The sequence below is a fragment of the Nyctibius grandis genome, chromosome 23, assembly GCF_013368605.1.
Source record: "Nyctibius grandis isolate bNycGra1 chromosome 23, bNycGra1.pri, whole genome shotgun sequence".
Lineage (NCBI taxonomy): Eukaryota > Metazoa > Chordata > Aves > Nyctibiiformes > Nyctibiidae > Nyctibius > Nyctibius grandis.
Window position 1 is genome coordinate 8,227,468 of NC_090680.1, and position 16,620 is coordinate 8,244,087.

General features: G+C 41.5%; 1 protein-coding gene across 1 annotated transcript in view; it reads left to right on the forward strand.

Annotated features, from left to right (window-relative positions):
- The window catches only part of ALCAM (activated leukocyte cell adhesion molecule), a 128,272-nt gene that overhangs the window by 91,984 nt on the left and 19,668 nt on the right, over positions 1-16,620 (forward strand). The window contains exons 3-8 of the mRNA XM_068417320.1: positions 2,376-2,595; positions 6,780-6,844; positions 7,268-7,355; positions 8,220-8,402; positions 14,406-14,530; positions 16,258-16,387. Coding sequence (XP_068273421.1) covers positions 2,376-2,595; positions 6,780-6,844; positions 7,268-7,355; positions 8,220-8,402; positions 14,406-14,530; positions 16,258-16,387 — 811 coding nt within the window. The remainder of the gene's footprint in view (positions 1-2,375; positions 2,596-6,779; positions 6,845-7,267; positions 7,356-8,219; positions 8,403-14,405; positions 14,531-16,257; positions 16,388-16,620) is intronic.

Genomic DNA, 16,620 nt, shown 5'->3' on the forward strand with positions numbered 1-16,620 from the left:
GCAGGGCGTGCTCCATCCCTGGGAAAGCGCTGTCCCTGGGTCTGGTTGATCTGACAGGCACTCAATACTGTTTCATGCTTCAGTGTGTTTAATGCAGAGCAAAGCAGAGGGCAGACCTCACCTTAGTAGAGTTGCTGGTGGTTTCACTCTGCCATTTCTGGTGCATGGAGAATAGAAACAAAACCGGCAATGCTCTCTCCTATATACGATCAGTATCCAGGGCCAAAAGAAGAATAAGCATATCAAAGTCAAATAAAACCTGGAAACATACGTGGAAGAAACTGCCAGGATACCAAAACCCTCTTGCTTCTCAGACTGACCTCAGGACAACTGGTTTTCCTGCCTCTGTAAAGTTCATATAAATCTCCTCGTGCTCAAACCAAGATGTTACCGGCAATAACAGGTGCTGTGTACTCTGACAGTGGATTTAAAATTATACAGTTCTCTCTCTCTTTTTAAATGACATCCACCTGCCTATTTTGCAGCAGACTGCTCTGCCACTGGGGGTGTTTGATAATCCTCCCGACTCCTTCCCTTGTACCTGGAAGGTTGCAGCTTTTGCAGCCCTCATCCGCTCAAGAGTTCCTGCTCCACAAACATGTTTTGGGAAATGAAATCAGAAGTCTGTGGAGGACGTTTCCCTAAAAGGGACAGTGAGACTGTTTCATATAAGCATTCAGAAGATGCAGGGCCTACATTTTACAATGTGCCTTTTCATCTGCTGACTTTTCTTGGGAAGAAGTCCATCTGTATGAAGATGCAAGGCTATTTTGAGAAAAAGAAATGCATTATCTCTTTCCGGTGCATTTGGATTGCTCATCTCGGACAAGTACCAAGCAGCAAATGGAGATGTTATAGCTTCTTCGAAATGGAAAGGGACACGAAACGTAACGTGCAGGAAAGCTTGTCCAATTGCTATTGTATGAAATTGTTGACACGGCCCACACAACCAAGTGAAAGCGATACCCATTCTCCCAGGGCAGCTCCCAGCATGGCAACACTTGTTTATATCAGGGAGAGGGTTGGTTTAGGGTTTTTTGATCAGGTAATTATTCCACTAGAAGAAGGAGGAAGTCCTTTTCTGCTCTGATGCCTTGGCAGTAGCAGTTCGGGTTGCTGGTGGGAGCCCAGGGACACTGGGAGACTTGCACCATGGGAGGAGCAGGTGTTGCTCCCTTCAGTTTCTACGTGTGCGTGCTCATGCCCTGAGTAGGCTTACGGAGTTAAGAGCTCTTTTGCACTTGACAGCCGACTTTACATGTACTGAGTCAAGGCAACGCTTTCTTTCCTGTGTGACAGACGTAGTGTAATTCGAGAGTTGAAAGTGGGAGAGGGAGAAAGACTATAGGGGAATTTAAACTTCACATTAACTGTTGCCTCCTGCTCCCTGCCTGGCTCTGACACCACTCATCTCTTGTCACAGCATCCTCATGCTTCTGTGGGCTCTGCAGTCGAGCTGAGGTATGGTGCTGGGAACGCTACTCACATCAGTGCCACAAGGTGCAAGGGATAAAAGGGAACGAAAATCTTTTCTAGCCGCCAGCACGATACTGAAAGGAAAGATGGAGTCAGCCTTTCACCTCACTTTATTTAAAGGCAGGCAGTGTCTGTCCCCACTCTGTGTGTGTGTGTGTAGAGGGGGGATGGAATGCAATCCCACAGAACTTGGCCTGTAACTTTGTCTCTCATTAAAAAAAAGTTTTGATGCGGTAGGTTTGTGCAAGGCTGTCAACTTTGTATTCCTTCTTAGGATGGCAACTGCATACTGATTAATATAAGGAAGATGTCTAGAAAATGGTATTTTGCAGATTATCCTGAGATGCATAAATAACAATATTTGATTGTATGTATATTCCCATGCCACAAGCTCTTGGGTCCTTTAAAAAAAGCTAAAAAAACTAATTTGGAATAAAATAGGCAGTTATGCCTGATTAAATCCTGCATTTGGAATGAAGTCTGAATATTCCAGACAAACAATATGAATATGTAAAACAATCATGAAAAAAAAGGAAACGGAGGCTTTTTAGCCTCACTCACAAATGCTTCTATTTCAAATACTTTTTCATACAGAGAGAGGCAGGTGGTGCCAGAACCACCAGCCTTCATCAGAGAAAGCCGTATGCTATGCTGAGATTGAGCCAAAGGATTGAAATTATTTCTACTGACTATATTCTCGATGTGAACCACAGCAGTCTTAAACAAGCTGTTGTATTACACTGAATTTCTTGTTTGTACAGCAGAAATTAATCAGGAAAAAAACCATCTGATGTAGTTTTCAGATTTTTTTAAATTATGGGTTTGTACCAATTGCAGATCTTCAGGAACTTCTCAATGAGTGTTTATCCAAAATAGAGGTGTTTATCCTTTTATTATAGGAAATGCCAAATGGATCTCCAGTATTTATTGCCTTCAGATCATCAACAAAAAAGAATGTACAGTATGATGACGTACCAGACTACAAAGACAGGTTGAGTCTCTCAGAAAACTATACGTTATCCATCAAGAATGCAAGAATCAGTGATGAAAAGAGATTTGTATGTATGCTAGTTACAGAAGATGATGTTTCCGAAGAGCCAACGATAGTCAAAGTCTTCAGTAAGTAAATCTAGATGTTACTACTATTAACATTCATCAGCATCTGAAGCATAAATTATGGAAACTTTTGTGCAAAAAAAGACTAAAGCCAAGAAAGTAAGTTTGGCTGAGTGAATTACTAAGACTAGCAAATTTCTGCAGCTTTCAAAAATGCAATCTGTTAGTGGCATTTACGTATCAGGACTGCCTGCACTCGCAGTTTATTCATGTTAAGTGCTGGCTCAAAGAGAATTTTAGGCTTTGATAATGACTCACTTATGTGATGTCATTTGGCCTTGGAAATGAAAAATGTAAAATTAGCACTGATTATTTTCTATTTGTTATCTGAGCAAATTTTTCTGCAGGAGGGAAGCATTAACTGTGTGCAGTCTGCAGGATTAGATCAATGGAGATGTTTAAACCAGCTCCAGGCAGCTAATATGCAACAGCATGAACTGTGAGTGAGTGAGCAAGAGGCTGGAAAACGAGTTGCTATCCCCAAATGCTTAATTTGTCCTTGCTGAACTATCAGGAGGAAGCCAGTCTGCAGCTCTGTGTTAGAGCACAGCAAAGGTTATTAGCGTTTGATATCGCTAGGCTGATCTGCAGTGCGAACCCCAGTGCTCTGAGGCACGGTCCTGCTCTGAGCTTGCACAAGAGCATGGCCAAACCTGGCCTCTTCCTGGTGCTGATTCAGAGCAGACATGTAATCCCTCAAACACTGACTCAGCTTGTGGAGGCGTCCATTAGGGTGTCCCTGGGCTGCCCAGGGAGGTGGTGGAGTCACCATCTCTGGAGGTGTTTAAGAAAAGACTGGACATGGCACTTAGTGCCTTGGTCTAGTTGACATGGTGGTGTCAGGGCAACGGTTGGACTCGATGATCCCAGAGGTCTCTTCCAACCTGGTTGATTCTGTGATTCTGTGATTACTCCTTTTTAAGGGCACAGGTCTGCTGAGGCCAAGGTTAGTGTTTGCAAACGCTGGTCTGTGATGGCACTGGATATCTTTCTCAGCTTTGCGGATTTATATGGCTTTTTTTGGCCTTTGTTGCTCTTCAGATGCAGATTTGCATAGTCAAAGTAAGTCTCTGTTGTGGGAACGCGTTGCTTGCAGGGATGGGCAGTTTCAAACAGATCACACTGCTTGAAAAACATGAATTCATGTTTTGTAAGGGCACCCTTACGCTTCTCTCAGGGAGAAGGCAGAAGTTTGTCAGTGGCATAAATGAGTTTGAAGCTAGATTAGGAGTCACCAGTAATTCCTTTCCCTCGTTTCACTTTCAATTTGACTGCAAGAACAATCAAATTAACGACAACAGGGAAGCGTGTGCTCAGAGTATGGATAGTAAACACAGCGCTTTAAAGGAGATGATAAAGAATTCTCATGTTTACTTGTCACACAGCAGTAAATATGTAGACAAGATAGTGGTATATGGTGAAACGAAATGCTAACTGCTTGAATTACGGTGTACTGTACTAAATATTAACACAATGCTAACTCAGCCATGGAGCACAGTTTGTGTGTTTTATTGTATGCATTAATACTAATAGAGAAAGCTTCTCTTTACTAAGGAAGACAAGAACAGAGGATGCCAAACATGTAATACGACTGATATAGCACTGCACGATAAAATTACCTTTGCAGTTTTTCATTTTGAGTTCACAGCTTTATTTAGGGCTCTCTTAACGTTTCTTTGTGTTTAACTTCCTTAAGTCTGTTTTTTGGGGTTTCATTTTTTCGTGTTTGCTTTCTTGCTTGTTCTAATTAAGGAAGAGTGAAGAGTGGCCTGCAAGCTTCATTTATTTAACCACTGGAGTTTCTAACTTGTTGAATCACAGATACAGAGCTAAGCTGCATCAGTGCGAACCCTCATAAACCAAAAGTCTTGTGTACTTGAAACTCAGCTGTATTCCAGAAGTCATGACTGAAGCTGGGTTTTGCTGGAGCTTGTCATGTCCTCAGCTGTGCTACCAGATTAACTCTGAACAGAAGAGCTGAAATGGCCATTGCAAAGGTACCACCTGCTAGGCTCACTTGCTGGACTACTCAAACAAGCTCTACGAGCTTTCCAGACGGATCCTGTCAGCATCTTTTTTTCTGGAATTAAATGGCCAGTTTCCAAAGCGGAGCAGCCCAGCGGACATGAGCTGCTATCCTGCTACACCGATGCTTGGCTTTTGCAGGCAGTGAGCTCTTTTCCCCCTCTTATAGGGCCTATATAGAGTTGCAAAGTACTCTGGCAAGCTCTTAAGCTGAGAGATAAGCAGTGTGCTGAAGTTGCAAACCTACCAAAGTGGGCTCTGCTGCTGCCAAGTTTAAAAATCTCTTCTTGCTTCAGATGCTGAGTTAGTAAATGCCAAATAAGTCTTTTATAGTGAATTACCTGCTGCGGCTGTGGGAATCTGGCAGCAGCTGTGTCCTTTCGGAGCCTGCTCTGAGCGAGCAGGTGGTGGCCTCTCAGCTGGAGCATCTGCTCGGTCACCAGAGCGTTCAAAATAGGGAGAGCCATGCAGGAGCAGGAGGTCCTCCCCTTCCCTCGGTATGAGCATTGGCCGGGGTGCGGGGCGGGTCTAAAGCACAGAGTAGGTCTTCTCAAACCGGTCCTGGGGGAGATGAGAGATGAAAGGAAGCAAAGCTGAGGTGGGGGAAGGTAGTGTGGTTTGGTCAGCTGGTGACTGTGACACGCAGCCAGCTGTGCCTGTTTATGGAACCTGAAAATCTGAACCAGAAGGCCTGTTAATAGTCTTGTAAAACCTCATTTGCTTGAACTGACATGAAAATGTTTTGTTCTTGACAGGTTCTTACAGAAAATAAGTTAACCTTTTGCCTTTAAAACTAACCAAAGAGAAATAAACATGCACATATCTTTTAAAAAAAATCTTTATTACCCCTTTGAAGAAACTGTAATGGTTTTGGTGTATAGCTTTGAGTGTTTTTCTTGTTTGTTTTTGGTTTTTGCCACAAGCAGAGTTGTTTGAAAATGTCAAATGAATAGCTTCTTTTAATGCCTTTCATTTCCCTTTTGAACTGTTCTTGTTCCATCCTGGCGTCATCTTCCAAGTGAAGAGTATCTGTGCGTTTGTGTGCACACAAACACGTGCACACGGAGCAAATGGGTTATTGTGGAACCGTGTGGGCTCGCTGTCTGTGCGACAGCAGGAGCAGTACACCTGCGCGTGAGTAACTTCATCCGTGCGCAGGGATTTTGGCACGATGGTGTGAAGGTCACTTTGGGCTGGGATTACTGACACACATACATGACTTCATAGGGAGGTTGCTTTGGGAAAAACGTTCTGTAAGCTGGCATGGTTAAGGATGTTTCAGTCTGTAAAAGTATAAAATATGTCTGCTTATTTAAGAGTATAGCTAAGGTATACTAAGGCTTTCTTCGACTGTATAAACATTGATTTATTTTTTTTCCCTTCGCTCTTCCTCTCTTCTTTTAAAATCATGGGGAAAACTGTCTCTTTTGGAGATAAAAATTTGCATTCTGGGCTTCAGGCCAAACTATTTTAACAGACAAGTTATATAGTCTCTAGAAAGTAGTTATTTATGATGGAAATGCTGATAGATCCTCCACTTTGGCAAGCGAAGAGGTCCATCTACCATAATAAAAGTAAATAAGAAGACTGGCACCGAAGAAAAAGTTTATTTTTTTTAAGAGTGTCATTACTAACTCAGAATCAGTTAATGTAATTACACTTATCTCTGTCATCTGAATTTCTTAAATGTAACAATCCCAGTTAGGAAAAATAAGCATTAGAAGAATGATTAGGTTAAATTTGCTCCTCCATAACGTGACAGCTCTGTTACAGTAATACCCACAGTAAGCTATAGTTTCTGTACCACTGGTTCCTTCTCAGCATGTGAATAATATAAATCGGACAAATCAGATCAGATTCTCTCCTCCCAGGTGCTGAAGTAGTCTGCCTGGCTAAAATATATATTGTCAGAATGCACGGAATTCACTATGGAAGGTATGACAGATGTTAAGGTGATGGTTTTTCCTTTTCAATCCATTTGCTAATATTGAGGTAGAAGCATCTCACTTTTTCTTCTTTTAATGGGAAACCATAGGTAAGACAATACCAGGCCAGATTGTTCTATTTACTGTTAAAGTCTATGTATCTTTAAGTAACTTTTTGTTTTTCAAACAGCTGTTTGTGATCCCTTCACTAGCACTTTTGTCCTATTTATGTTTTAGAACAACCCTCTCAACCAGAAATCTTACATCAAGCAGACTTCTTAGAAACAGAGAAGCTACAAATGGTAAGAGCAGCATTCTCCCTCAAAGTTATGTGCCTGACAGCTGCCTGAAGTCCCTTTACAGTCAAGATGGAGAGCGCTGATGCACTGAGGCTCAGAGAGGTTGCGTATGCGTGCGTGCACACCTGCCTGGGGGAGATTGTGGTCTATAGCCAGGCTGAGCGCAGAGCAGTTCCCTCACCACTACTATATTAGCCCTGCCTGATTCTACAAACAGGGGCCATCCTGATCTTACACCCACCATCAAACCCTCTTCCAAATTGTACCTAAGCCTCATTGATGGGATTTGTCCTATTTAAAAAAAAATGGTTCAGGCCAAGCATTTGAACTTTCTATAAATTTTTACCCAAGGCAGCATAAGCAAAACCAGAATTATATTAAAACATAGTGGAGAAAACCAGCGACTAATTCCTATCTGTTTTGCAGCTCGGGGAGTGTGTTGCAAGAAATAGTTATCCCGAAGGCAATGTTACGTGGTACAAAAACGGGAGAGTTTTGCAGCCCGTGGAAGAAGGTACGATTCAGTAATGGCCAATGTCCCTGAATCCACATGCATGCATGAAGAACTGTGGTTTTAGAAGAGTTGCTCTACTTTAGTCTAATGTATTGTTGCTTTGAGGAGAACTACTCATATGGAAAGATGAAACTGGAAGGAAACCTCTAGGCCTTCTAGAGCACCCAAGCCACGCCATATAATCTCTTTCTTTGGGTTTCAGCTTTGAAACCACATCAAGGGGAGGAGGGTTGCCTTTGTTAATGCTATTGCAAAGCTACTCTTGAGCCTATGTAGCCAGTACAAACCTGTATGTAATTTCCAGCTTCTTATAAGGTATTAACTGTCTCGGTTTCACACCTGTCCAATATTGTGGTTTTGACCATGTAGGTCATTGTCTTCTTATACAGGTACTTATTTTCCAGGGTATTTAGGAAGAACATTTTTTTTCACTTCCCTTTCAACTTTGATTTTGACAGGCTCATCAGGCCACAGTATTTTTCCTTCCATAGAATAGAGAATGCTTACAAAATTAAGTTACACATGTGATCCTAAAAATTGTTTTTACCGGCACTTTTGAGGCCTTCTTTCTGTCTTACAAATTAAACTGAGATTTGTATTAAAAAACCCACCAGTTTGCAATAAATTTTAGTTTTGATTTGATTTAAAATGTACAGTATGTTAGAAGTATGTTGTTGATAAAACGCTTCTGGTATACGTCAGTGGCAATACTAGAGGAAAATTGTTTGTACAGTCTCTTGGGTAATTTGTCATGTTGCTTGCATGTTTGCAGCCTGATAACAAATACAGACCAGGCAAGAAAATGTAGGAAAAAGGTTGCAAATTCTGTCTGTGTGACACTGAAAAACAGTGTTTCCTTTTCAGTTGTGGTCATAAATTTTCAAAAGATTGTGGACAAATCAACGGGACTCTTCACCATGACATCATCTCTTCAGTACATGCCAACAAAGGAAGATGCAAATGCCAAGTTTTCTTGCATTGTGACATACTATGGACCATCTGGCCAGCAAACAATACAGTCTGAAGCAGTTGTCTTCGATGTTCACTGTAAGTTATTAAAAAGCATCTATTGCTGTACGAAGTCTAACTCAGGGAGGGAAAAGCAAAATCAGAGACAGTTTACAAAATTACAGAGACATTGCTACTTAGTTGTTGAGATGGTTTCTTCAAAGCTGATTTGCAGCAAGAAGGTCTGAGTACATTGTGTAATTTTTACTTATCTTCAGATTTACCTGAGATTTCTTTCTTTCTGACAGAATGCTGAATGTCAGGATTGTGTTGACAACAGGAAAGTGGTAACCACAAAAAGTTACAGTGAAATGGGCTTTTCAGAACTTTAACAGAAGTTAGAGTGGTTGATTAGAGTGACTCTCTGTGCCCCCTGAAATGTGCAATAAGTACACAATACAGTTTTTAGTATACTCAAATGTTTTTCATTTTTGTAGAGTCAGCACCAAACAGCTAATGCTGGCAGACTGCCTTGCACAAAATGCAGTAGCTTCTCTGCAGTTGTAAGATGCTGATTTTTACATTTAAAATGTATCATTTGAATATTGGTAGACTTTTAAGTAGAGAATTTGTGTAAATAATTACTTCCAGCTGGCCTAAGTCCTAAAGCAACTTCCTTACTGTGTTACTGACCAATGTGAACTTGTAATTCTCCTTTGAATAAACAAAACAGGCAGTTGGCAAGGAAAAGTCAGAGGGGGTGGTAGCGGTTAGAGAGCAGGGAAGAGGCGTTTCAAAGTCTTGTAAAATGGCACTTCTGAAGGACTGTAGAAGGCAGCAGGTCGTAGCAGAATGAAGAGGAACATGCAAGATGTCCAGTCAAGTGTTGCCTTTCTCTACACTTCAGGTAATACCTCAGCTTATAAAAGAAAAGTCCCTGTTTTGGAAATAATGGGGTCTAAGTACACAGTCCAGACATCTAATAGGGTTTTAGTATATATTGTGTAACAATTCTGCAATCCAGTTGAAAACAAAGAAAATTAGTAAGGCACTGGGTTTCTCCAGACTGCACATGTGCTCCATTGCCTTGACAATGAAAACCACAGGCTTGAAGTGGCAGGGTATGCTCTACCTAGATTATTAGTTGCTTCTCCTTCACAGGTAAAGTTTGTTGAGCTGCAGCGTAGAGGATCAGTTTTGACCTTGGTCAAATCAAACCAAACCTTGTTTTCATGTGGAGAAGCTGGAGTAAATTAAGGCCTTCTTTTCACCAGCTGTTTCTCCAGAATGACAACTGGAAGAACTAACGGAGAAGAAGATCTCTGGAACCATTATCTGTGGAAATAACGTAGAGATTTCAAGCCTGCAGACACCTGTCCTATCACTTTAAAGCTAGAGAGGTTTTTTAGTTTTTGGTTTGGCTTTCAAGTTGGGTACCACATCTCACTGGGGTTCTTTTTCTGTCATCTGTGGAGCCCCATGACTGTGAATAACTCCTGCCCAGTGACAGGACAAGGGGCAATGGGCACAAGCTGAAACATGGGAAGTTCCATCTGAATATGAGGAAGAACTTCTTTACTTTGCAGGTGACAGAGCACTGGAACAGGCTGCCCAGGGAGGTTGTGGAGTCTCCTTCTCTGGAGATATTCAAAACCTGCCTGGACGCGACTCCGTGCAACCTGCTCTAGGTGACCCTGCTTTAGCAGGGGGTTGGACTAGATGATCTCCAGAGGTCCCTTCCAACCCTTAACCATTCTGTGTGATTCTGTGTATGGCAGATGCTCACAGGGAAGAAGGGTAATGACCAGAAAGCACTTGTTGCTGTTACTTGGCAAGAGGTTCTTTGCTGTCCTCATTTCCGCATCACTTTTATGCATTAGGCTACTTCATCTGTTGAGGATGAGTCTCTTGCGGATTTCTGTGGTGCATGTACTATGTGCACTTGCAGGTATGGACGACACAATGCGAAGGAAAAAGAAGGCTACACAGCACTGCAGAATAGTCACTGTGCCAGATACCACATGCACTCCATATTAAAGGTTTAATGTTTGCTAGACTAGCTCTTTTAATCCCGGTCTAGTAACACACAATTTAAGATAGTTCTTCCTTCAGAGATGGGCAAAATCATTGTTCTGCTAATTAGCTAACAGTGGGAGGCAGGCACACCCTTCAGTACTGAAGAGACCTCGAGTATGAACTTTGGCTTTAAGAATATGGGGTTACCGAATTTCCTTTCAGAGTATTTTAATTTGCTGTAACTTCAGTTCCTTGCTCTGCTCAGATGCATGTCCAAATGAATTTGTGAAACTCTTCATTAATAGACGTCCAAAGCTTCAACAGATGGATTCCTTGACTGATGTTAGTTGATGATAATAACATGTCTGATTTGTTTTTGTTTTTTAATTTAGTTCAGTGATCCTAATTAGTTTTTCTTAATAAATTTTTTTAATGAGTCAAATGTAATGCAGATGAAAAAAAAATGGCGGACTCCAACTCTAAGAAATGGAAGTCTTTCAGCCTTTTTTTTTTTTCAGATTTCAAAACTATCATGTTTTGCATCTCTGAAGCAAGTAGAAAAAAATCCAGAGAAGACCTGCTGTTCATTCTGATATCTAGTGAGATTCCTTGCAACTTACCCATTTATCACAAAGAAATTGGGAGAACATGCTTAAAACTATGCCTACACAAGATTTTTTTAAAGATACACCTATTCAGTCAGGATTTAAGAAATGTTTTACTGTTTGGTTTGTTTTTGTTTTTGTTTTGTTTTGTTTTGTTTTAGCTCTGGGTTAGTGCAGTCTCTAGTACTCAAGTGTTTTAATAGCTAGTTGACACCCTGGAAGCAGCCAGCCACTGTAACCTAGTATGAGAAGAAGAGTGAATTCGCTCCTCCCAAGTTGGGTGCTAGTTGGAATTGGATAACTTAGCTCGCTAGCAGTAGTTATCAGCTCTGGTTTGCAGCTGTAACAAGCAAGCTACCAGAAGTAACATGAGTAATACAAGAGAACTTTTGGAGCTGGACAGTTAGATATTATCTCAGATATGTAAATTATCTAGACTCCAGTTGTGTTGGGTTCTGCTCACCATTAATCAGTGTAGAAATGTGGATGCCATCCAGAGGGACCTTGACAGGCTTGAGAGCTGGGCCTGTGCGAACCGCATGAAGTTCAACAAGGCCAAGTGCAAGGTCCTGCCTGTGGGTCGGGGCAATCCCAAGCACAAATACAGGCTGGGCGGAGAACGGATTGAGAGCAGCCCTGAGGAGAAGGACTTGGGGGTGATGGTTGACGAGAAGCTCAACATGAGCTGGGAATGTGTGCTTGCAGCCCAGAAGGCAAATCGTATCCTGGGCTGCATCAAAAGCAGCATGGCCGGCAGGTCGAGGGAGGTGATTCTGCCCCTCTACTCCGCTCTCGGGAGACCCCACCTGGAGTACTGCGTTCAGCTCTGGGGCCCCCAACACAAGAAGGACATGGAGCTGTTGGAGGGAGTCCAGAAGAGGCCACGAAGATGCTCAGAGGGCTGGAGCCCCTCTCCTATGAAGACAGGCTGAGAGAGTTGGGGCTGTTCAGCCGGGAGAAGAGAAGGCTCCGGGGAGACCTTCTAGCAGCCTTCCAGTGCCTGAAGGGGGCCTACAGGAAAGCGGGAGAGGGACTTTTACAAGGATAAGTAGTGACAGGACAAGGGGGAATGGTTTTAAACTGAAAGAGGGTCGATTTAGATTAGATATTAGGAAGAAATTCTTTTCTGTGAGGGTGGTGAGACACTGGACCAGGTTGCCCAGAGCAGCTGTGGCTGCCCCCTCCCTGGCAGTGTTCAAGGTCAGGTTGGATGAGGCTTTGAGCAACCTGGTCTAGAGAAAAGGTGTCCCTGTCTGTGGCAGGGGGGTTGGAACTAGAAGATATTTAAGGTCCCTTCCGACCCAAACCATTCTGTGAAAAAGATAATGTTTCGCAGGCAGACTTTCCAATCATGCCCTGTTGTTAAGTATCTGTCTTGTTATGGATAAGCTTCTTCACATAACAGATTAGAGTCAAAGACACTTTATACTCATGCTGCTTCCAGCATTGGTGTTTTCCTTGAAATTACGCAGCTGTGGCCGTGGCGGGTCTGGGATAGCAGCATTCATTTACTGAATAACTGCCTTTAGGTGCTGGCTCCCAGAATTTTGCTCTTGCAGAAAGCAGAATCTCAGGTTTGCAGAAGCACAAGGTAAGGTGGGCCCAGCCAGGGATATGTGCCATGGAGAGACAAGATGTACCTTCACCAGGCTCCTCCTGTTTATTAGTGAAAGCAGGAGAGCACATTACTCATGCCAAGCAGCACTCAGCATTGCATTGAACACTGTGTCTTCCTGTCATCAGGTTGTGTCTTCCTCAGAAGGTGACCTCTTCACCTTAAGAGAACAATTTAGTTAGTCTTTTGCTATTTACTTCTGTAGATTTTTTTTTTCCAGTTTAGACATTGAAATTTAAAAAATTGCTTTTGGTAGATTACAGTAGATAGAAGGGTAAGATATTCCTACAGGAAAGACTGGTGGTTTACAAGAATGTTGTTCTCATTTAACTGTGTCCACTCCTGTTCATCTCTGTGGGAAAACTTGTTCCAAATTGAAGTCCTAAAGTCTTTCTCATTATAATTCATCCCTTTTCAGTCTTGAGACAAAGCCTAAGCAATTCCAGGGTATATGGTATATCTAGACATATCCTTTATGATAACTTTTTTCACATTTGGTCACATTCACATAAAATTGACAGAGGGAGAGACAAGCTCCTGCAGCAGGCTAGCTCACCAGACAGCCCCTGAAACTGGGGGTTTGGCCCGGCAGCCACCAAGAGGCACGCATGTGATTTCTGGCAGCTGCTTCATGGCATCTGTTGTATTCCACACCAGCAACGATGCTGGGCTTCCCTTTCCTAAGCAGGCAAAGCTGTGCTTCAGCTCTGAAGGTACTGGGATGGAAGCTATTTGGACATGGAAGGGAGCCGAGGCTCTTGCATCTGAAGGAGGGAGGGATGTGGTTTGTTGAAGCCTGGTACCACGCTTCCCGTGACGAGGAGTGAGACGTGGTGTTAGGGCTCTCAGTCATCAAGAGGCCACAGCAGAATGCAGCTCCTGTTACTGAGAAACCCCTTAGCAGAAGACAGACGTGATGAATTTCTTAAGGGTTGTAAGGGCTGTAGAGCATGCGCTTCTCTAAATACCCAAAATCAGCTGTCAGGCAAGGGTTTCTCTGCCATGTAGATTTGTTTAATGTCTAATAAGGTGCACTGTACTGTGTCTTAATGCAAGACTGGCATCTTTGGTAGAATTTTATTTATTCATTGAAATTAGAACAGTGACAGTTATTTGCCCTTATTATTTCCTTTAATTTTGTCCATTTTACTATGTTTTTGAAAGATATATTTAGGCTTCTACTTAGAAAGAATAGCATCTGTTAAAATCTACTCTGTCCTTGTCTTAAAAAAAGTGACCAAAGCAAAATGTAAGTTACAGTTCAACTTCACTGAACGTGACAGAAGTATGTTATGTTTACAGTTCTGTTGACTATGTTGAGGGCCCTATTATGTTCACCAAATTCATCTTTCTGAAAGCCTGTAGTGATCAGCATATAGAATAAGCTGAACATAGTCGCTTAGTTCATATTTTTTCTTTTTAATGCAAGAAGGCCGTTACCTCGTACTAATGCAAGGCGTTGAGAGCTTCGGTTGTTGTTCTGATTGCTGCAGTCCTCCGAACAGCGAGCAGCACAAAGGACGAGTTAATCCCTCGTGATGAAATCACACCATGAAACTGTTCACACTGATCAGGGTTTTTTTCTTTTAAGCACATGACATGATTGTAATCATTGCTGTTTCAGTTACAGGTATTTTGGTGAAGAAAAATTAATTTTATATCATATGACTTCTTTGCACTTAGTTCATTGGCAAAAATACAGAAAGTGTGATTAACTTCAGTTCTTTTATAAAAAGATTGACACATACAAACATCTTCACCTGCTTGACGATAAAATTGCATACTCTTCAGCCATGAATATCATTTGCATAGTGTTACTGTATGTTTTTTTGCAGAAGCTATTAAATGTGTACATTATTTTCACAGATCCAACAGAGAAGGTGACTATTCAAGTGCTGCCACAAAGTACCATTAAAGAAGGCGATAACATCACTCTGAAGTGCTCAGGAAATGGCAACCCTCCTCCACAGGAGTTCCTGTTTCACGTTCCAGTGAGTCCTGCCTCGCTGTCACTGTGTAGTGAAATATTCTGTATCATCCCTTCCTACAGACATTGCTACATGTCACTGTATATGTGATTTTCATAACAAATGAAGGAAGGAATTTGATGCGACTAAAACTGAAGATGGACATCGACCATTATATCAGACTCTGAGAATGCCTCACCTGATTGGCAAAATATTTTGAAAAAACCTCTCCTTGCCTCCACCCCACCTGAAGTTTTTTGGGCTTTGGACCTACGAAAAATTGCTAGGCTTCATTTCCCATCATCACATATTTTGATAAGAAACAGTTTTGACAAAAAGGGTTTAGCACCTTGAATAAAATCACCTCATCTGTTGTCATAACAGACTAAGATCCAGCAGTGAAAGTACAGGAAATTAATTCAGCTATTTTTTGGACTTTCACAGATAAATCTTTGCAATTTCTTTTCTTTAGTTAATTAATTGTTTGGTGGCATAACAACACAAAAAAAAGAACAAGTGTGACAGCACAGGAGAAAGTGTAGAACAAATCTGTCAAATGCATAAGATGAAGACTGAGAAAAATAAAGGCTTTGGTACCATTAGTATTGGTGAAATCCACAGACAGATGTGGCTTTATATTCTAAGATTCCTAGTCCTGCTTCCCGTGCCCTGCTTCTCTCTCCTATTTTATATCCCTTTTTTTTGTTCCTACTGCAGTAGTGAGCAGAGCTGATCTTGAGAGAGGCCAAAAGCAGTGGCATGCTTTCAGGTATTCAGAAAACTGCATGTCACCCTTTGAACATAGTCCTCATCTACTTTGGACTCCTGGCATGTTTGAATTGCTGAAGAGCAGCAAGGGAAACTAGGAGCTGAAGTTCTCAGAAGAGCCATTTAGATTCAGTGAGTCATCCTAGGAACTCGTTATATACCGGGGAAAAGTGAATGATATCTCTCCTTGCTCCACGATCACAGTGAGTGAGCTAAACACCCCAGCTTGTCTTATCTTCAGTCTCCCTGCTACCTGCTACTAGTCCTTTCTCTCAAGGAGAGATGGAATTGGTGGGTTTTTTGCAAGACTCACAGGTATCGTAATAAATCTTTCTGGACTCAGAGATAAGAAATAGAGTTTCATTCTGTGCTTGTTCCAAAGCAGATCTAAGTCAGTCAGTTGTAATCAGGTGAAAACTGGGGAACTGGACAACCAGAAAGCTACACTTGAAAATGAATTTCTGTAGGTAATTGCATATAAGGTAGTGTAACCCTAACAGGCTTCATACCATGACGTGAATAGAACAAGGTTTGCTTGTGCTGTTTAAAAATGTGTAATGCAGTATGCTTCATTTCATGGTTTTTCCTAAACTGAATATATAATTTAAGATAGAGATTTAGAAACACAATTTGTTTGGCTCTTGTGATTTCTGCAACGCTCTTATTTGTAGACTGTGTCAGTCTTTTGTTTTCTCCCCTTTGTCTTTCTGCTAAACTTTCAAATTTTGCATTTTAATGTCCTCTTAAAATAAGTTAGTCATTCAATTAAAACAGTAAGCTATTAATTATAGGTGTTTTTTAAAACTATGGTATCATGCAGGAAATAAACCTTAGTACTATTAATAGGTAACTACACTTCAATGATGCTGTGTCTATACGTATTTTGGAGTATTTCACCATTCTTATAATAGAAAAAATCCTCAACAAAAATGAATGTTTTTAGCAGGCCCGTATACAAAAAATGTTTTGTTTTCCATCCACAGGGAGAAACAGAAGGTATAAGAAGCTCAGATACTTACATAATGACAGATGTGAGACGAAATGCAACAGGAGAATACAAGTGCTCTCTGACTGACAAAAGCATGATGGACTCAACCACCATCACTGTGCACTGTAAGTCACTGCATTTTGCACTCCTAGTTAGCATACAAACCTATCTTGCACCTTCTGGGATGATCTCTTTCTGCTTTACTTAGGTAGATTTGTCCAGTAAATCTACAGAAGAACTGAAAGATGTGGTTGGTTTAAAGTAGTGTCAGGTCATTTTTTTTTGTTTTCTTTTGTTTTTTTTACTTTTTCTAAAATATTTCTGTTTGAAAACCTAATTTCCTCAATTCATTGGCTTA